The sequence below is a fragment of the Oncorhynchus masou genome, chromosome 30 (genome assembly GCF_036934945.1).
Source record: "Oncorhynchus masou masou isolate Uvic2021 chromosome 30, UVic_Omas_1.1, whole genome shotgun sequence".
Taxonomy (NCBI): Eukaryota; Metazoa; Chordata; class Actinopteri; order Salmoniformes; family Salmonidae; genus Oncorhynchus; species Oncorhynchus masou.
Genome location: NC_088241.1, coordinates 60,326,658 through 60,349,187, shown reverse-complemented (window position 1 = coordinate 60,349,187; position 22,530 = coordinate 60,326,658). Strand labels below are relative to the sequence as shown.

General features: G+C 43.6%; 1 protein-coding gene across 3 annotated transcripts in view; it reads right to left on the bottom strand.

The window, feature by feature from the left end:
- The window catches only part of LOC135522895 (lethal(3)malignant brain tumor-like protein 4), a 127,422-nt gene that overhangs the window by 2,213 nt on the left and 102,679 nt on the right, over nt 1-22,530 (bottom strand). For all 3 annotated transcript variants that reach the window (XM_064949575.1, XM_064949577.1, XM_064949576.1), the window contains one exon: nt 5,921-6,090. In XM_064949575.1, the coding sequence (XP_064805647.1) occupies nt 5,921-6,090 (170 nt within the window). The remainder of the gene's footprint in view (nt 1-5,920; nt 6,091-22,530) is intronic.

Genomic DNA, 22,530 nt, shown 5'->3' with positions numbered 1-22,530 from the left:
CCTCAGGCCCAGAAGCTAGGATATTCATATAATTGGTAGATCTGGATAGAAAATACTCTAAAGTTTCTAAAACTGTTAAAATAATAACCCAGAAGACAAACCATTCCAAAAATGTTCATCCTACCACTGATTTCAATGGCTGGGACTTTTATAATAGGGAGAAATCGTGCCTGATTGCAGTTCCTAGGGCTTCCACTAGATGTCTTTAGAAAGAGTTTCAGGCTGGAGTTTGGAAAAATTAGCCAGAAATTGTAGTTTTTTTGTTTCTAAGCGCGTGAATGAGAGTGCGTATTTTGGTATTTTTCTCCGGTAAAGACAATAACGATTCTCTGTCTTAAACTTTATCATTTATTTGGTGTGATTCTAAACATTGATTGACTTGTTTGGATAAGTTTATTTGTAATGTTTGGGATTCATTTTGTATGCAAATTTGAAGGAAGGAAACCGAGTGGATTATTGACTGAAGCGTGACAGCTAAACTGAGTTTTTATGGATATAAAGGAGTTTACCTGGGACCTACCTGGGACCTTTTGGAGTGCCAACAGAAGATCTTCAAAGGTAAGGCATATATTATATCGCTATTTCTGACTTTCGTGTCACAACTCCCTGGTTGAAAATGATTTGTTATGCATTTGTGTGCTGGGCGCTGTCCTCAGATAATCGCATGGTTTGCTTTCGCCGTAAAGCCTTTTTGAAGTCTGACATGATGGCTTTATTTTGATGTATTGCACTTGTGATTTCACTGATCCGCAGGAAGTTAAACCTCGGTCTCAAATGGCTCTTCCAAATGGACAATGACCCCAAGCATACTTCAAAATGGCTTAAGGACAACAAAGTCAAGGTATTGGATTGGCCATCACAAAGCCCAGACCTCAATCCTATAGATGATTTGTGGGCAGAACTGAAAAAGAGCATGTGAGCAAGCAGGCCTACAAACCTGACTCAGTTACACCAGCTCTGTCAGGATGATGGGCCAAAATTCACCCAACCTATTGTGGGAAGCTTGTGGAATGCTACCTGAAACGTTTGACCCAAGTTAAACAATTTAAAGGCAATGTTTCCAAGTACCAATTGACTGAATGTGAACTTCTGACCCACTGGGAATGTGATGAATTCAATAAAAGCTGAAATAAATCCTTCTCTCTACTATTATTCTTAAAATAAACTGGTGATCCTAACTGACCTAAAACAGAGCATTTTTACTAGGATTTCAGGAATCGTGAAAAACTGAGTTTAAATGTATTTGGCTATGGTGTATGTAAACTTCTGACTTCAACTGTATCTTGTGTAATTACCATAGTAACACTTTGCTTGAACTCTCCCAGTCATAAGGCCAACATAACATAACAAGTCATGACTGATTATGACATTTGCTATGTCATTCCTATGAAATTGTTATTTAGGCCTCAAGATGAAGGGTTTCAGTAAAGAAAATCAGAGTAAGTGTTGACAGAAAAGTAACATGACATCAGTGAGATCAGCTATCCCATAATAGCTGATCTTGCTTATGTCATGTTTTTTTTGCTACATGAGGGTGTGCTAAACAGCTGAGCTATAGGACTGATTATGAAACAGCAGTTTGGTCAAGTTTCAGACCCTTCAGACCTCACCTCGCTAACACACCGAAATAACACCTTCCAAAATCTATTACCTCAATGTGCATCACTGGCCAGCCCAAAAATAAACACAGATGTCCCTCTCCACTCAGACCCAGGCCCTGTTCTTAAAATGGATCCTTCCTGCCTTGAAGTAATCACCTATCTGACATGACTGGAAGGAAGAGTGCGTTTCAAGAGAATCTGAACACAGTGGCTAGAAGGCACAGCAATTGAATGTCAGTGTTCATAGATGTCAATGGAGCTAGAGGATGCTGTCGCTACAGGTTATGAGTCTGTGGACACACATAAGGTTTTTCCATCTCTGCTATGCAGAATCATGAAAATGCAGCATCTGTACATGGCTCCTTGAAGGAACTGGCCAGTAGCCTGGACTGGGTTCAAATACTATTTGTTTTCTTTAATTTCTTTAATAATTTGAGCATTTGATTTAGCCTACCTGGAGTGCCAGATGGGTGGAGTTTGCATGCTTAATTCCATAGGTTAAGCTCAAACACAACCAAGCACAGCTTAAGCCATGGGCGGCAGGGTAGCCTAGTGGTTAGAGCGTTGGACTAGTAACCGAAAGGTTGTAAGTTCAAATCCCTGAGCTGACAAGGTACAAATCTGTCATTCTGCCCCTGAACAGGCAGTTAACCCACTGTTCCTAGGCTGAAAATAAGAATTTGTTCTTAACTTAACTGACTTAAAATAAATAAATAAAAGTATCTGAAAGCAAACAGGTACCATTTGAATCCAGGTCTAGCAGAATCATTCTGCTAAGCACTAGCTGCAGTGGACTGCATGCTACCTGAGTGACATATCAAATATCTGGCCTCAACATCAGACAGACAGAGTAATGTCAATGTCTGTCTACATTATGAGGAGTGAGGAGAGACATCTGAACAGTGAGGAGACATCTGAACTGACATCTGATTAGATTAGCTATGTATGAAAGTTCTTTAAAAAAAAACAGATCAAGACATATTTCTAAGAGTGGGTTGGAATTCAAAATCGGGAAATCTAAATTTGTGCTGGAATAACTAAAGAATCAAAACAGTTCTCCAGTTTAATAAGCATCAGCCTGTGAGGATGTTATTACCAATGACAACACTTTACGTACACCATCACCCATTTACTACCAACAATATCAATTTGTAACTTTTGAAAACCTTTCCCAAACAATCATAAATCCTGGTTAACATCCATCCTCCTTGATCCAAGCTTCATCCTAACACATCATACAATTCCGAGTATGTGCTCCAGCGCCACAAATGCAAATGGCTCAGTAAGCGAAGTGTTTTCGTCAGCCATATTGGCATGTGTGTTAAAGTGTGGCAGGAGTGGTTCAAGCATTAGAAGCCTGTTACAGTCCTGGGCGCGAGAGCAGCACACTTAGACCAGAGCCTTTGCAAGGCTGGTCCCATGGTAATTTAGTGAGACTCCCAGCACTACTCCCACGGAGGGTGGCACAAGAGGACATTCTCCTCTCCTCCACATCGGCTGCTGACACCCTCTCTTCTTTCGCCCCTTAGGAAAATATGATGGGCTGTAATTGGCCTCGCAGGAGTCCAGGCAAAGGGGCCTGAAACATTGACCTTTCCGTTTGAAAGCGCCGCTTTTGAAGAACTTTGACTCTCTCTCTCTTTGATAGAGAGGGGGGTTGTGGGAGTTGAATGCCAGATGGGTTATAGTCATTGTAGTGTCACTGTAGTGGAATGAGTGAATAGATATGATCGGGATCTAGAGCTGGCAGGATAATGAACCCCATGAATGAAAGATTCAGCGTGAGTTTCTAGTACCTTAACTACAGTATGTCCCAGCTGAATGCTGAAAGGAGATGGGAAATGCACAGGACGTACCATCTTAATAGATATGTATGAGAGGGTTGATGAAGATACTGGAGATACTGATGCTCCAGGACTGTGGTAAAAGTGTGATGCTAACAATGCCAAGGCTGTGGGTACAATTCCCAAAAGGATTGTACATTTTTTTTTTTTTTTTTATGTTTGCACAGTGCTTTGGATGATAGTGTCTGCTATTACATGGTGCAGTGCTAAAACCAATCAATTAGCTACTGGTTAGGTTGGAGAAGTGCTGGCTGATTGGTGATAGTGAAATGTGCCCATTCAGTACTGCTCTTGGCTATCAAGTTATAGGCTTAAGCTATAGAACCTCGGCTAAGGACTTCCTGACTATGAGGGGCATGGGTGAAGTAGGGAGACATCTGTAGGCTGGGGGGGGGGGGTGTTACACAAGCAGTGCTCTTCTCCCTCTAGTCGATCCCTTTACAGTCCTCCCCTCTTTCTCTCTACTGCAATCTCACACCTTCCACTCTGCCAAATCCCCACAACCGCCAAGACAAAACTTCCACCTCCGGTAAAACTCGGTGACATTCTATCCTCCCCCTCTCTGCAGGTTGCTGTCATAAGACAAGCCTGGGCCATATTCGGCAGGCACAACACTGAAAGCCTACGTGATGCCTTATTCTAGATGTCAGAGCGGTGCGTTTGTTCAACGTAATATATTTATGTTGCATCTTGGATGCTGGGTTTCTTTACTGATTATTTCACATTCACACAGGTAACACAGCTAGCCACCACTCTTCACTGCTTCAGCCCTACTGCCTTCCCAGGTTACCCTCCTTGGAATTAACGTGATTGGTTATGATGAATAATAACATTCCCAATATATATCTGAATGTCCCACAACACGTTGCGTTGCTGTTGTGAGTTCAGAGATCGTCTTGGTTACCTCTACTGTAGCATCTCTCTCTTCAATCCGTGCTGTGAGGGGGCCAGATCTTTCTCTCCTCTTCTCTCTTTCCTATCTTCCCCTTCCCTCCTCTCTTTCTTCCCCCTGGTGTGCCTCATTGGTGCCCGCATTATTTGGAAAATACTCAAACCCGTAACACAGGTGTTTGACCTCGTTACCGTTGGAGATGCTCAGTGGCGGCAGCGAGGAACGGAGAAGGTATGTGTGTGTGTGTGTGTAGCGAAAGGGGAATAATCACATTAAGTCCGGTAGCCTCATCTCATCAATCAACAGAGATGAAGAGAGAGTGCTTAGCAACAGCAGGAGGATCGTGGCGTTGGCCGTATCGCGCACGCCGTTTAGACGGGTACGTAGGCATGTCAATTAATTCTTAAGAGTGGAGCGGCCTCGCTGAGGGATTCTGATATTTCATTTGAGTCTCGTACTTGAATCAGAGAGGCAAACATCCAAGGATTTTTCTTTTTCTCAAGTGACGGCTGACATTTCAATAGATTTGGATTGATATAAATTTGGCTTGACAAAGCAGGTTTAAACCACAATACAAAGGGACTAAGAAATGATGCTAGTCTGTTCAATAGAGCAGAATGAGGGAACGGCGAGGACTAACCACATCAATAAAATGATTGAAAACATTATTCATACGCCTACACATTGCCATTGCATATCTACCACTTTCTCATTTATGCCCACAATGCTTGACTGTAAACAAACAGTCAAATCTCTGAGTCTATTTACCACGAGGCTCTCTGGTTGCTAGTGTCAAAGTTTACGGTCACACCTGGTTGCTATGATGATGTGCCTTTGTCAAGCTCATGAAGCCTCATATCAACAGTAGAAGAGAAATGACAGCGTGGAGAGGAGACAGACTGGACAGTACTTTATATGAGGGAGGACACTGGTTCCTATAAACCCAACTGACAGACAACTGGGTTACATAACAAACTTTCATATAAAGGGAATTAGGTTTTCTATAAGTGAACTAAGGGGAAATAGAATCCTTAACACTGCAGTAAGCCACTTGTACAGCAAACTCAACAATACATGGGCCTGTACGAGGGCCTATAATAACCTATACAAGGGCCTATAATAACCTATACAAGGGCCTATAATAACCTATACAAGGGCCTGTACAAGGGCCTATAATAACCTTTACAAGATACAATACCAGATGAAGAAACAAACTAAGGTAAGACATCGGCTGAATCTCAGAATCACCCCCCATCCCCTCACCCCTCCATTTGTTTCAGCAAGGAGGCCTTTAAACCTGACTCAGTTACACCAGCTCTGTCAGGAGGAATGGGCTTCTGACCCACTGGGAATGTGATTAAATAAATAAAAGCTGAAATAAAATCACTGGGTCTACTATTATTCTGTCATTTAACATTCTTCTTATAAAGCGGTGATCCTAACCGACCTAAGACAGGGAATTTTTACTAGGATTAAATGTCAGGAATTGTGAAATACTGAGTTGAAATGTATTTGGCTAAGGTGTATGTAAACTTCCGACTTCAACTGTATGCGAGAGCGTGTGGATGTGTGTGTGCTCTCACCTCATCCACGGTCCAGTGGGCCACGCAGCTGGCCTGCAATCCGGCCACCCCAGGCAGCAGCTTGCAGTGCTGCTCCCAGCACAGGGGTAGGTCCCGTCCGGGTTGAGCCGACATGGCCGACAGGAACACAGACTGGTGGAGGGCCTGCTGCAGGCTATCCAGACTGCTCTCTGGAGGGGGGAAAGAGAGAGGGAGGGTAAACATGTTATTAATGTGTTGCCAATGTGACTGTTAGTGAATGAGTGAGATCACTTTCTTTCACAGACAGACAGACAGACAGACAGACAGACAGACAGAGGGAGAGCGAGAGAGTGTTTATTCAAGTGTAAAAAACGCACAGTAGTAAAGTCAAGCGACAGGCCTAAGACTTGAGTTATTTTTTCCTTTTGATTTTGCAGTGCATCAACGAACAAAGCATTTTGCTTTCAGCTTCCTTTCCTTATTTTCAAAATTTTTATTTTATTTTTTATTTGACCTTTATTTAACTAGGCAAGTCAGTTAAGAACAAATTCTTATTTTCAATGACGGCCTAGGGACAGTGGGTTAACTGCCTGTTCAGGGGCAGAACGACAGATTTGTACCTTGTCAGCTCGGGGATATGAACTTGCAACCTTTCGGTTACTAGCCCAACGCTCTAACCACTCAACTATCCAAAATCTTACATTTCTAATACTCTTATGCCATTGTGCCAAATCAGAGGAGTAAAGGAATAATCCATTACTTAGTCCCTTTTGACAGCACAGTGCAGATGCATCTCTCTTCATTATCCGTAGCACACAGCGGTAGATAAGAAGGATGAAGTGCTCCTGAGTTGTTAGTAGGCCAATGGACTAGGGGATGCACTAATGGTTGTCATGACTGACTGATGAAGAGACCAGCTAAAATGCCCTTTCTATAACCAAGATCCACCCTGAGTTTTGGCAGGCAGCAAAAAGTGGGGCGAGCTTTGAGTGTGTGTTTGTGTGTGAGTGGGTCTGTGTGTCAGTGTGTGTGTGTGTGTGTGTCAGTATGTATGGGAGAACGAGTATGTGTGTGTGAGTATGTATGGGAGAAAGAGAGTGTGTGTCAGTATGTATGGGAGAAAGAGAGAGTGTGTGTGTGTGTCAGTATGTATGGGAGAAAGAGAGTGTGTGTGTGTGTCAGTATGTATGGGAGAAAGAGAGTGTGTGTGTGTGTGTGTGTGTGTGTCAGTATGTATGGGAGAAAGAGAGTGTGTGTGTGTGTGTGTGTCGGTATGTATGGGAGAAAGAGAGTGTGTGTGTGTGTGTCGGTATGGGAGAAAGAGTGTGTGTGTGTCGGTATGTATGGGAGAAAGAGTGTGTGTGTGTGTGTGTGTGTGTGTGTGTGTGTGTGTGTGTGGTATGTATGGGAGAAAGAGAGTGTGTGTGTGTGTGTGTGTGTGTGTGTGTGTGTCGGTATGTATGGGAGAAAGAGAGTGTGTGTGTGTGTGTGTGTCAGTATGTATGGGAGAAAGAGTGTGTGTGTGTGTGTGTGTCGGTATGTATGGGAGAAAGAGAGTGTGTGTGTGTGTGTGTGTGTGTGTCAGTATGTATGGGAGAAAGAGTGTGTGTGTGTGTGTGTCGGTATGTATGGGAGAAAGAGAGTGTGTGTGTGTGTGTCAGTATGTATGGAAGAAAGAGAGTGTGTGTGTGTGTGTCTCTCTGTGTCTCTGTTTCTGGGTGTGTGAATGCGTGTTTCAGGTCTGTCTGTCCTGACAGCAGGAACAGGGTCAGATACAGGACATGCTGTTTTTCTTCTAGTTGTCTCCTAGCGTTGTCTCAACGGAGCAGAGATGAGTTTGACACGCTTGTCAACTGTGACATTTGTCTAGGTTTGCTGCACCGGTGACCAAATATAACTAAAGTCCTTACACTATGCAGTCTCCAACGGGTTTTTAATAGTTAAAGATGATTATTATGATTAAGATTGAAATCAGTGTGTCATCAGTGTTATATTGCACACAATCATATGGTATAGTGTGAGGGGATTTCTGTGAGAAGTGGAATACATGCAGACAATGTGAACAGATATAGTATCCTTTCGACTGCTTGTCTCAACTAAAATTGCCTTTCTATTGCCTTTCTGCTCGTACCTTTTGAAGCGGTCGTCCAATTACATTTTACGGTGTTGTTTGGTATTATTACGAACAATCTAATAACTTGCATAGACAACGCAATAGATTTGAAGTGCTGTCCAATTAACATGTTGTTGTTTTTTAGTTAGATAATGGCAAAATTACAGTTAAAGGTTCTAAAAAGGTAACAGTATAAAGTCACTTAAATTTGTGGATTTTGAGATGACAAGACCTAATATATTTTTTTTGCATACAATTATTGTCAATTAAACAACTCTAGAGCTCCCTCCATTAAGTTGACTTCCTGTCGACAGCAGACACAGCCACAAACCCTGCCACAGTCTGAATATCACCTCCTTCCTGTTTGTGAAAAAAACAGGCGCGACACAGAAAGCTTTAATGTCATTACAGGAACACAGGCCTACTTTGATCATACAACTTTGATCATGGTGCCATGGTACAGCGCCCTTAGAGAAAGGAAGTTCACGGCACAGCCCCGTAATGGGGAGCGCACAATTACGCCACAACAAAATATAGGGCCGAGAAACTAGACAGGGAACACGGATTGGATCACCTTAGCACAGGGTCTGCAACCTTTATGAATGGAAGAGACATTTTTTTCCACACACACAAAAAAAAGTGTTGAGGGAGCCACACAGGAAATTCCAGCCCTTTTCAAGTGCAATAGTGACAATATCTGATATTCAGCACCACGGAAAGCAGTCGGATCAAATAAGCATGAAATCTGGCATTCAGGGTCACAGAGCAGTGAACACAGCGGCAGTCTGGTGAAGTTGCAGGGAGAATTGAATCTCGTGAACATACAGTAAAATATAACATATGCTGTAGGAGTGATGTTACTTTTTGATTTAAAAACCTACCAAAGAAGGAAATATTGTTCTCCAGTGATTCATTGAAACACACACATCAAGTTCAGCAAGAAGCTGATTAACAAAACACAGATTTTATACACAAGTTTTTATAATGCAAATAGAAGGTTTGATTGTAATCAATATTTATTATAATGCTTTAACTGATAACAAAGTATCTTTCAACAGAATAGAAATAAGAGACTGCGATTTGAAGTTGCCACGAGCAGCACTGCACAGATATTGAGATGAGAGAGATGCAAGACTTGGCTCTCACACAGTACTGTGCATGTGCACGGGTTCGCTTCACGCTGTTACAGCATGGTAGCTACGGGACCAAAACAGCAAAGAAGTTGAGCATTGCGCTTCAACGCTCTTAGTTGTTGCATAAATTTACCCACAATACTGTTTACTTTCTGCATTGATGGCATATCCCTGAGTCTACCTTTAACATGTATTGTCCTGTAGATTGTAATGTAGCCAAATATAATTTTTGTCAATAAATTTAAAAAAAGACAAATATATGTGTCTTTTGGAGGCGGAAATCTAGCCAGGGAACCACAATGGGCAGTATGCAGCTGACAGTATTTGACCCTCCTATTCTAGAACCAACATCCTCCCCCTGTGTTTTCTACAAATAAAACAATAAGGCGTACCATCACCATGCTATTTGATTGGACGACAGAAGAGATCAAACTGAAAAGGTTTTAAACGATGTGAAAAGAACGGGAACATTATTATGTACGTATTTTTAGACAAACAAATTCAATTACCCTGCCCTATTTTGCTCCATCAAAATAACAAGCTCAGGAGAAAATTGACAACGGTACAGTAGTTACCATGGCAATGTTTCTATCTAAAGCAGGGGCTTTACTGTGTTGCAGTGTTTTGGATGTCTGCTTTGTTTCAATGACACACACCCCTCCATCTGAGTGAAACTGCAATTTCCCAGCCTTCAGGCTACGGGGGGAGAGAGAGAGCAGAGAAAAACATAAAGGGCCTTTAAAATCGCCCCCCATAAACCCTCCCTCTTCCTGTGGGCATAGCCGAGGAAGCGTCTTGCTCAAATGTTACTGGAGAGAAGAGATGAATTTCAAACGTGTGGAAAGCCAGCAGACAGGAGCACTGGAGATATGTTAATGTCTGGTGGTGTCCATCTTCTGGGGCGGTATAGGAGGGAGGCAGTGAGCTGCAGGGGGACAGAGCAGACATGGTGTGTCTCACTAGGGAGACATCCTGGCTCCAGGGATGGCTTCTCCCTCATTACTAAACATCTCAACGTGTGTGTGTAATAATAATAATCCAAATTAATAATGTGTGTGTGTGTGTTACTGCTAAGAAATATCAGACAGCTTGACAACGCGTCAGGAGACTGACACTCCACCGTGTGATAATAATTATAATACAAAATAATGATGTGTGTGTGTGTGAGAGAGACTGCATAAGAAATACCAGACAGCTTGACAATGCGTCAGAAGACTGACACTCTACCGGTGTCCCATGATCTGTGACAGTAGGACCGTGAAGCCTCGTCAAGTTATTTACGTATTTAAATGATTGAGTGTTCCTGATCGATTTACCGACACCTGAATGCGAGAGTTATGGAGTCCAGTGAACAAGTCAGGGCAGTTTGATTCTGTAATGCTGCGAGCCCCAGGACTTCAAACACTGCACTAACAGACCAAAACAAATGGATTTCCTGGCAAACACTTCTCAAAACATTCTGAGAATCCCCTGTGGCGGTGAAACTGGCATTTTTTCCATCCCCCAGGGAGCATGAAACTCCTGTCAGTACAAAACAGACTGCTGCTACCAAAGCCTGCATGCGCTTTAACCGTATACGGACTACCTGCACATCTCCCCCAAGAAACCAATTTGCTTACTGCCGGGTTAGCGCTAGAGCTAACAAAAGCTAATCTAATCTAACGTGTCAGTAACAGCAGACCTCCGGTTTCACATTGAAGCACACAAACTACATCCACTATCATGCCCCCAGTGATGAAGGCACTCTTGTGGTCACTGGTAGCAGCACCGCCAGGTAGAAACCAGAACAATTAGTAATGTTTCGCAGCATTAATGACACGATAACGCTGACCTCACACGGTGTATTTGAGTGGAACTATTAAATCATGATTAGTAGAAGATAAGATATTTGTTTTGAAAATGCTTTGATGTTACTTATGATAAATTAGATGGATTCCTATGGTGATTAGTAAGCATAATCAATTGTGATGGAGTTAATGATAAACCGCCATTCCATCTTCAAACTTGTATTTTTTTACAACTTAAGTGGGAAAGCTAAAAAAAGAGTCTTTGCATCCTCAGCTCATAGGGTTAAAAAGAGTCTTTGCATCCTCAGCTCATAGGGTTAAAAAGAGTCTTTGCATCCTCAGCTCATAGGGTTAAAAAGAGTCTTTGCATCCTCAGCTCATAGGGTTAAAAAGAGTCTTTGCATCCTCAGCTCATAGGGTTAAAAAGAGTCTTTGCATCCTCCTCAGCTCATAGGGTTAAAAAGAGTCTTTGCATCCTCAGCTCATAGGGTTAAAAAGAGTCTTTGCATCCTCAGCTCACACGGTTAAAGAGTCTTTGCATCCTCAACTCATAGGGTTAAAAATAGTCTTTGCATCCTCAGCTCATAGGGTTAAAAAGAGTCTTTGCATCCTCAGCTCATAGGGTTAAAAAGAGTCTTTGCATCCTCAGCTCATAGGGTTAAAAAGAGTCTTTGCATCCTCAACTCATAGGGTTAAAAATAGTCTTTGCATCCTCAGCTCATAGGGTTAAAAAGAGTCTTTGCATCCTCAGCTCATAGGGTTAAAAAGAGTCTTTGCATCCTCAACTCATAGGGTTAAAAAGAGTCTTTGCATCCTCAGCTCATAGGGTTAAAAAGAGTCTTTGCATCCTCAGCTCATAGGGTTAAAAAGAGTCTTTGCATCCTCAGCTCATAGGGTTAAAAAGAGTCTTTGCATCCTCAGCTCACACGGTTAAAAAGAGTCTTTGCATCCTCAGCTCACAGGGTTAAAAAGAGTCTTTGCATCCTCAGCTCATAGGGTTAAAAAGAGTCTTTGCATCCTCAGCTCACACGGTTAAAGAGTCTTTGCATCCTCAGCTCATAGGGTTAAAAAGAGTCTTTGCATCCTCAGCTCACAGGGTTAAAAAGAGTCTTTGCATCCTCAGCTCATAGGGTTAAAAAGAGTCTTTGCATCCTCAGCTCATAGGGTTAAAAAGAGTCTTTGCATCCTCAGCTCATAGGGTTAAAAAGAGTCTTTGCATCCTCAGCTCATACGGTTAAAAAGAGTCTTTGCATCCTCAGCTCACACGGTTAAAAAGAGTCTTTGCATCCTCAGCTCATAGGGTTAAAAAGAGTCTTTGCATCCTCAGCTCATAGGGTTAAAAAGAGTCTTTGCATCCTCAGCTCATAGGGTTAAAAAGAGTCTTTGCATCCTCAGCTCACACGGTTAAAAAGAGTCTTTGCATCCTCAGCTCACACGGTTAAAAAGAGTCTTTGCATCCTCAGCTCACAGGGTTAAAAAGAGTCTTTGCATCCTCAGCTCATAGGGTTAAAAATAGTCTTTGCATCCTCAGCTCATACGGTTAAAAAGAGTCTTTGCATCCATGTCCATGTTCGAAAATACTTTTAATTATCACTGTCCAGACCTGGGATAACTATAGTTTTATGCTTTGTTGAAAGCAACTCATTTTCCAGGGGAACAAATAGTAACTTTGGAGGTGACAGCTCATAGGGTTAAAAGCTATTGAGTCTTTGCATCCTCAGCTCATAGGGTTAAAACATAATGAGTCTTTGCATCCTCAGCTCATAGGGTTAAAAAGAGTCTTTGCATCCTCAGATTAATTCAAATTTAATGGTTGTAATTTTAGTTTCTTCAAATAATCGTTTTTTTGAGACCTGGAGTTGAAACTATATAAAATTTCATTTGACTACCTTGAGTATTTGAAAAGTTGGTATTTTCAAATAAACTACAAAATATAACTATTTTCTGCCAAGGTATGCCACAGTCATTTCTGTTAAATCCATCTCTGCTCCTCCTCCAACTTGCTCACAAAACAAGCCTGATTGGTCACAATGGAAGAGAGGGAAGAAGAATCCATTCTGCCATGTGCTTCAGCCAATATACAGCAGTGTCCGTGGCTTCATATTGTCAGTCAAAATTCTAAAGGCTCTTAACCACAGTTCTGAAAGGCTGCGTCGCTGAAGACTCATGTGCGGATGATAAGTAATAATGTGAAGGCGATATAACTGAAGGTTTAATGAAGGTTGAATGAAGGTTGAAAGTCTTCACGTGGCACAAAGGGAAGACCTCCAAACAGCAGTACCTCAAATACAGATTGGCATTAATAAATAACTCACCTCATAAAAATACATTTCTTGTGTTGTTTCCTTTAAATATGAAACTGATGATGCAACAATGAATAACAAATGATGGGTGCTCCTCTCTCCACTGGGATTCTCTGCCTCTAACCCTATTACAGGGGCTGAGTCACTGGCTTACTAGGGCTCTTTCATACCGTCCCTAGGAGGGGTGCGTCACTTGAGTGGGTTGAGTCACTGATGTGATCTTCCTGCCTGGGTTGGCGCCCCCCCTTGGGTTGTGCCGTGGCGGAGAACTTTGTGGGCTACACTTGGCCTTGTCTCAGGATGGTAAGTTGGTGGTTGAAGATATCCCTCTAGTGGTGTGGGGGCTGTGCTTTGGCAAAGTGGGTGGGGTTATATCCTTCCTGTTTGGCCCTGTCCGGGGGTGTCCTCGGATGGAGCCACAGTGTCTCCTGACCCCTCCTGTCTCAGCCTCCAGTATTTATGCTGCAGTAGTTTATGTGTCGGGGGGCTGGGTCAGTTTGTTATATCTGGAGTACTTCTCCTGTCCTATCCAGTGTCCTGTGTGAATTTAAGTATGCTCTCTCTAATTCTCTCTTTCTTTCTCTCTCTCGGAGGACCTGAGCCCTAGGACCATGCCTCAGGACTACCTGACATGATGACTCCTTGCTGTCCCCAGTCCACCTGGCCGTGCTGCTGCTCCAGTTTCAACTGTTCTGCCTGTGATTATTATTATTTGACCATGCTGGTCATTTATGAACATTTGAACATCTTGGCCATGTTCTGTTACAATCTCCACCCGGCACAGCCAGAAGAGGACTGGCCACCCCACATAGCCTGGTTCCTCTCTAGGTTTCTTCTTAGGTTTTGTCCTTTCTAGAGAATTTTCCTAGCCACCGTGCTTCTACACCTGCATTGCTTGCTGTTTGGGGTTTTAAGCTGGGTTTCTGTACAGCACTTTGAGATATCAGCTGATGTACGAAGGGCTATATAAATAAATTTGATTTGCTGCGCCCAAATCACTTTAAAGCTCCACCGCGAAACATGACACGCCATTAGCGTAGAGGACTCCACTTAAAGGCAGAATGCAGTGAAAAACATGATTTTGTCCATTGTTATATATATATATATATACATATACATATACATATACATACATACATACATACATACATACATAAAATATAATCATAATCATGATAATCATGCCCCTTTAGAGCTAGAAAAGACAGCCTGAAATGGGGAGGCACAGCGTGAACCTGTTTTGGTGGGATTGTTTTGGACTGCCTGATGACATCACCAGGTGGTAAATTGGTTGTTAGATCAACAAGAGAGCTCCATACCTCTTTGCCAATAACAGCTAGTTTTTCCCCACTCCTAGACAGTCCTAGCAAAATTCTTGCTTGCTATTTTTGTTTTGTTTTCAATTAAAACGGTCAAAAACAAAATCACAGTAAGTTTTTGTTACCCAGAAATGATTTGATATTGAGATAAAATGGCTGCATTGGACTTTTAAAAGTCCTGATTTTCATGGTCTTTTCTCGAGAACAGGCCTTCTTTAGTCTCATATAGAGAGGCAATGCGAACAGTTAACGCTTTTGAAGACAGTCTCGTTATACCATTTGCATATACCATGGCCAGCATGTAGCCCCAAGGGATCTGCATCCGCTGTGTAACAGCATTGATCTTTATTCTTTACTACAAAGAAACACTGCCAACTGTAGATTCATTGCCGAGTCATTGGCTGTTCCAGGTGATTAATCATTGGTAGTACTCTGGGTCGTTTATAAAATGTTATAAGAAAAGAAAACAAAGTAAAGTGGCCTGTACTGTGGTTGTTATGTGAGCTATTATACACATGTTGATACGTTACTCGTCTAGACCTGAACACAAGCACGCTTCAAACTAAGAAGCAGAGGACATCAAATTCAGCTATTTTGTCCTTCAAATCGGTGTCCAGAATTTTTACAAGCAGGATAATGAGATAATAGCCACAGCTGAAAATAAAAGATCTGCTCATCGTGCTGCGCATGACTCATCGTTGAGCAGCGTCTGAGAGCAATTGTGTGTGTGTGTGTTCTGAGTGGCCAGCTGGGACATTGTGACCCTGCATGCTCCTCAGTGGAAGCAGATCAGACGTGTATGTGAAGTGAAGATGCTCCGTCGCCCTCTGTGGGTCCCGCTGGGTCCTGTCAGCTGGGTACTGGGGTCCCGTGAGACGGCCCTGTCACATATTACACACACTGTGGTGCTGGCTGAGGCCTCCAGCTATACTCTAGTTCAGGGCTCTCCAACCCTGAGCGCTACAGTGCAACCCTAATCTAGCACACCCGATTCTAATAATTAGCTAGTTGATAAACTGAATCAGGCTAGTTACATCTTGGGTTGGACGCAAAAACCTACAGGATGGTAGCTCTCCAGGAACAGGGTTGGAGAGCCCTGCGTCTAGCTGCTAGAGGCTGGGCAGAGTGAGAGAGTAGAGAGGGATAGTTTTGTGCCAGCCTGCCAGGCAGGACCAGTGGAATCCTAGGTTTGTTACCACCGCACTGCTAGCAGGCACATACAGAGAGACCCGGGATACAAATGCCATGGCAATGGTCAGAGCGTATTATATGGGAGACTACGGGAGACTGGCGGCTTGTCAAGGCTGCTTTTTGTATGCATAGGTCTGTGCCTCCCCAGGCAAAGGAGTCCCGCTGTGCCTCCCCAGGCAAAGGAGTCCCGCTGTGCCTCCCCAGGCAAAGGAGTCCCGTGGTGCCTCCCCAGGCAAAGGAGTCCCGCGGTGCCTCCCCAGGCAAAGGAGTCCCGCTGTGCCTCCCCAGGCAAAGGAGTCCCGCTGTGCCTCCCCAGGCAAAGGAGTCCCGCTGTGCCTCCCCAGGCAAAGGAGTCACGCTGTGCCTCCCCAGGCAAAGGAGTCACGCTGTGCCTCCCCAGGCAAAGGAGTCACGCTGTCCCGCTGTGCCTCCCCAGGCAAAGGAGTCCCGCTGTGCTCCCCAGGCAAAGGAGTCCCGCTGTGCCTCCCCAGGCAAAGGAGTCCCGCTGTGCCTCCCCAGGCAAAGGAGTCACGCTGTGCCTCCCCAGGCAAAGGAGTCCCGCTGTGCCTCCCCAGGCAAAGGAGTCACGCTGTGCCTCCCCAGGCAAAGGAGTCACGCTGTGCCTCCCCAGGCAAAGGAGTCACGCTGTGCCTCCCCAGGCAAAGGAGGCAAAGGAGTCACGCTGTGCCTCCCCAGGCAAAGGAGTCACGCTGTGCCTCCCCAGGCAAAGGAGTCACGCTGTGCCTCCCCAGGCAAAGGAGTCACGCTGTGCCTCCCCAGGCAAAGGAGTCACGCTGTGCCTCCCCAGGCAAAGGAGTCCCGCTGTGCCTCCCCAGGCAAAGGAGTCCCGCTGTGCCTCCCCGGGCAAAGGAGTCCCGCTGTGCCTCCCCAGGCAAAGGAGTCACGCTGTGCCTCCCCAGACAAAGGAGTCACGCTGTGCCTCCCCAGGAAAATGAGTCACGCTTTTCTTCCAACAAACTGCTGCGTATCCTCAAAATGCAATCCTTAAGGATATGGGTGTTTCAACTCAATGAGATATCACCTCAGCCAAGTGCCATCTTTATAAGTGGCCTCTGTTGCAAATGGGAAATGACTTGATGAATTGGACCCAGGTCCTCTGTCCAAGTCTGGAAGGTAGGAAAATAAAAGGTTGAAATATGTGCTCGTCTCACTCTCTCAGTGGGGTTGCCTGCAAGGCCCGAGGCCAGCCTACAGTCATGGCCAAAAGTTTTGAGAATGACACAAATATTAATTTTCACAGTCTGCTGCCACAATTTGTATGATGGCAATTTGCATACACTCCAGAATGTTATGAAGAGTGATCAGATGAATTGCAATTAATTGCAAAGTCCCTCTTTGCCATGCAAATGAACTGAATATCCCCAAAATATTTCCACAGCATTTCAGCCCTGCCACAAAAGGACCAGCTGATATCATGTCAGTGATTATCTCGTTAACACAGGTGTGAGTGTTGACGAGGACAAGGCTGGAGAACACTCTGTCATGATGATTGAGTTCGAATAACAGACTGGAAGCTCCAAAAGGAGGGTGGTGCTTGGAATCATTGTTCTTCCTCTGTCAATCATGGTTACCTGTAAGGAAACACGTGCCATCATCATTGCTTTGCACAAAAAGGGCTTCCCAGGCAGGGATATTGCTGCCAGTAAGATTGCACCTAAATCAACCATTTATCAGATCATCAAGAACTTCAAGGAGAGTGGTTCAATTGTTGTGAAGAAGGCTTCATGGCACCCAAGAAAGTCCAGCAAGCGCCAGGACCATCTCCTAAAGTTGATTCAGCTGCAGGATCGGGGCACCACCAGTACAGAGCTTGCTCAGGAACGGCAGCAGGCAGGTGTGAGTGCATCTGTATGCACGGTGAGGCCAAGACTTTTGGAGGATGGCCTGGTGTCAAGAAGGGCAGCAAAGAAGCCACTTCTCTCCAGGAAAAACATCAGGGACAGACTGATATTCTGCAAAATTCTCACTCAGAATTTTGCCTAAGAACACAGCCATGAATAAAGAATGGTACCAACACGTCCTCTGAGAGCAACTTCTCCCAACCATCCAGGAACAGTTTGGTGACAAACAATGCCTTTTCCAGCATGATGGAGCACTTTGCCATAAGGCAAAAGTGGCTCGGGAACAAAACATCAATATTTTGGGTCCATGGCCAGGAAACTTCCCAGACCTTAATACCATTGAGAACTTGTGGTCAATCCTCAAGAGGCGGGCGGACAAACAAAAACCCACAAATTCTGACAAACTCCAGGTATTGGCTATGCAAGAATGGGCTGCCATCAGTCAGGATGTGACCCAGAAGTTAATTGACAGCATGCCAGGGTGGATTACGGAGGTCTTGAAAAAGAAGTGTCAACACTGCAAATATTGACTCTTTGGATCAACTTCATGTAATTGTCAATAAGCCTTTGACACTTGTGAAATACTTGTAATTATACTTCAGTATTCCATAGTAACATCTGACAACAATATCTAAAGACACTGAAGCAGCAAACTTTTGTGAAAACTAATATGTGTGTCATTCTCAAAACTTTTGGCCACGACTGTACAACAGTAGAGATTACATGCAGTTTGGCCCTTCAGGCAGCTCCTAAACGGAGCGACAAATTCAAGAACTTCATATGAATTACTCAAAACCTTCATATGAATTACTCCCACATACATGATTGACTCCGCAAGTTTATAGTCAACATTTCCACTGATTGTTTCCCCCCAAGCAAACACAGACTCAAGCCGTCGGGCTATTTGAAGTTGCACCTGGCTTAACAGAGAGACCATCTGTACACTTGTCTGTTTGAATGAGGCTGTCTGTACAATTACAATGCTGAATAAAGTGAGTTTAATGTACCCTCAACAAGCCATAACAAGTCCCTTTCTGAGTGGGATGAAACCTTTGTGTGCCAAGCCCAGATCCATTTTAAATAGCCTACAAAAAAACCTGAGCTCTCATTTATCAGCTTGGGAAATCTACTTAAAAAAAATGACTCGACAAAATATCTAAGATGAAAATACAGCAATTGTGAGTGAACACTTCCAATTAGCCACTTGCTTTTTGGAAATGACATCTGTAGTCATGGTACATTATAAACTGACTGGTTCTTTTAAGAATGTACTCTTAGTGAGTTGTGACACATCCCCTCAACACAGCAATTCCCCAGGGATATCACGTTCCATAAATGCCCTGAAAAGCACTTCGGAGTGTAGTGTACCTTGGGGTCTGAAATGATTGACATCCTAGATAAAGACGAGTTATAATGACTGTACAAAATCAATAATTAAAATACTGAGCTATTTTGTATGCCCAAAGAAAATTGTTTTCTAGTAACTCAATTGCTTAGAGAAAAACTTTTACTGTTACTGTCTATTTGTGCAAATCAACTAAACTAAAAACTAGACATGCTAACCTCTGACCTTTAACAATAACAGGGGAGGTTAGCATGTCTTGGGGATATGGTCTTTGTGTGAATAATTTTGGACCCCGCTATATATCTAGGGGCATTGATCAGTTCAGAATGGTGTCACCATACATTTTTCAGCAGTGTCTCTGAAATGCTTTTGTCTCGATCGATCTTTCCTGATTGTTTTTTTGTCACAGTCTTCAACCTGTTACTGTCAGTCCTTGTCCTTTCATTCATCATGACGATAGAGAAAAACAAAAGGGTATCAAAGAATTTCTCCACCTTTTGTTGCCGTCCATAAATATGTTAAATGAACAACCACTTGACTTGAGTTGCTGAGAGTCCTTCAATTAATATTTACCAGAGAGCCTGAAGCAAGGCTTCCAAAATGCATGAGCAGTTCTGAGAAAAGACAATAAATCATTCAGCTTAGCAGAAAGACTCGTCGGCAGGTGGGAGAAGAGAAATATCCCTGTTTCACAAGATACGTAGGCTTTTTTAACCCCCTGCATTGTATTAACCAGCATGGGAAGTTTATAGAGGGTCACGAGAACCGTCAGTGACTACTTGACGTGCGTCATTATTAACTTCTATTCAAAGGCTTCATCTAAATTGAGGCGCTGCCTACCGCCAAAAATATAGTAACTGGCTAAGGAGTCAGGAAACGAGGAAGGGAATGACATACAATAGGATCACGACTAAAATAACTTCACCTATAAAACATCATCCTCCATAGTGTAGTTGATGGCTTGCCAGGTATCAACGGAATAACACTGTTAATCTGTTTAAGAAAGAACATGGAGGAGGAGGGGTAGAAGCAATTCAATTAAATGTGGCTAGCTGAGAGGGCATGGTTAGCATTAAGACACTAAACCTAATGACATGCAATCATACATCCAGGTACCAAAATGACTCATTCATTTGACAATGACTGAATTGCATATTAGTACTGAATGGTGCCAATTCCAACATTCATAATTCTGAACATTGTTGATAATTTACGAGGTAACGGTTGTAATTAAATCCTATATTATTTGGAGTGACAAGACTTTGAATGATTCAGTCTGGTCAAGTCTCCTCTCATTTAATACTCACTCACCTCTTAATAGGCAAATTAATTAATGGACTCATTAACTGATTGGATCAAGAACTGACATCTCGAGATCAGGACGTGAGAAAAGGGCACAGAACAAGAATGTCCTGCTCTGTAATACCAGTCAAGTGAAAGTGACAAATGTCACCTGAGAGATCCTTCAGACAAAATGTATGGGTTGCTACTTTGAGAATCTTTCACTTTGACCTTCAACTAATTGATAGATGGCGTTGGGGAACTAACACACCCGGAAAGAAACATTGGGAAGGGAGAGATTGATGGACACACTGATTAATAGGCACCAGCTCATGAACTAAAACTCTTTTGGGTGCTTTAACAAATGACATTCACTTGATGACGCATGCTTACCTTTGTCAATAACATCGCTTTCTAACCAAATGTGTTTCCACAAGCCCCAAAACTGGTGTCCCTGAACAACAGATATGAACGTTACTGATTTGAGGGATGCTTGAGGGGGGAGGAAAATGTGTCAAGAAACAGAGTATTTGAATATTGGGGCATCTACAAACTCAGTCAACCAAAGTTAACAACATATCTGCTATTGGGGCTCCCGAGTGGCGCAGCGGTCTAAGGCACTGCGTCTCAGGGCTAGAAACATCATTACAGACACTGGTTCGATTCCAAGCTGTATCACAACCGGCTGTGATTGGGTTAGGGCTTGGCCGGGGTAAGCCGTCATTGTAAATAAGAATTTGTTCTTAACTGACTTGCCTAGTTAAATAAAAGGTGAAATAAATAAAAAGTGGACCTGCTATTCTGTTCTACTATTGCTAGAACCATGCAGTCTACATACACTGAGTGTACAAAACATAATAAACAGCTGCTCTTTCCATGGCAGACTGACCAGGTGAATCTAGGTGAATGGTAGTCGGTGCCAAGCACACCGGTTTGAATGTGTCAAGAACTGCAATGCTGCTAGGTTTTTCACGCCCAACAGTTTCCCCCGTGTGTATCAATAATGGTCCACCACACAAAAGGACATCCAGCCAACTTGACACAACTGTGGGAACCTTCGGAGTCAACACGGCCCAGCATTCCTCTGGAAAGCTTTCGACACCTTGTAGAGTCCCCATGCCCCGACAAATTGAGGCTATTTTGAGGGCGTTAGGGGAGGAAACTCATTAATAAGAAGGGCTAATGAAAGGATCATTTGGCAGAGTTTGTTGCCCCACTCAAGATCCAGAGCTAAACCTTGGATAACTGTTCTTTGGACAGGGGCCAGACATAACTAATCATAAAAATTAATTTTATTATTGTCACAGCCAAGTCACAAAGGGGGTTTCAGATCTTAAACACGTTACCCTCTCTGCTGATAGTTCCTCATCAGTTAACTGGATTCAACAGACATGGATATTATCGTTGTGACATGTGTTGATTATTATGGGCTAGCTAACCCATCAGGGGTTTGGCTGTAACTGCCATTGGACAGACTGACAGACAGTAAGGGGGAAACGCAGACTTCCTCGCCATTTCACTTCTGTGTAGTTGGAGTCAGATGAGAACAGTGACACACTCTGTTCCTATCTACTCCTTCACTTCAGTTCCCGTAGCACGTCTTTCAACAGCAACCCAGGTTCTTCCTCCCTCAGCTCAGAGCACTTACAAAACAAGATGAAATGAAAGCCACAGCCCCTCGATCTCTGGAGATGATGACGACAACGTTGATAATGATGCGTTTTTACTAAACGCGCCCCACAGGACATCAAGCTGGCTGTAATTCTGAGGCTTCTCTGTGGCCTGTAGATTTGCATAATGTATTCCTGTGGTTTCTACATGAGGGCTCAGTTCTGGGCTTTGATGCAGGGGACAGGGCCTGATGGGATCGTTGTCTCCACCTTTAATCTAGGCTAAATGCAGGCTAAACTGGAGAATGGAGGAGACAGCCTCCACAAAGAAGTGAAACAAGATGTCGCAGACATGTTGAGGTTTACAATTACTGCAGACCGAGCAATTGACTGTAATGAACATGATGGGAGACAGAGAGCTGGTTTCAAGTGCAGGGCGCAGCTGGTGTTTATTTGTAAAGGACCACAGGAGGAGGCAGGTAGCTGGGTCCAGGGGCAGGCAGAAGGTCATACACAGGAGGAGGCAGGTAGCTAGGTCCAGGGGCAGGCAGAAGGTCATACACAGGGGGTCCAAATAGGCAACAGTACAGGCAGGGAATAGGCTAGTAACATCGTCCGGGAGATTGATAACAGGAAATCCGATAGGCTAAAGTAAAGGCAGGGAATAGGCAAAAGGCATTGTTAGTGAGGCAGGCAAAAACTATC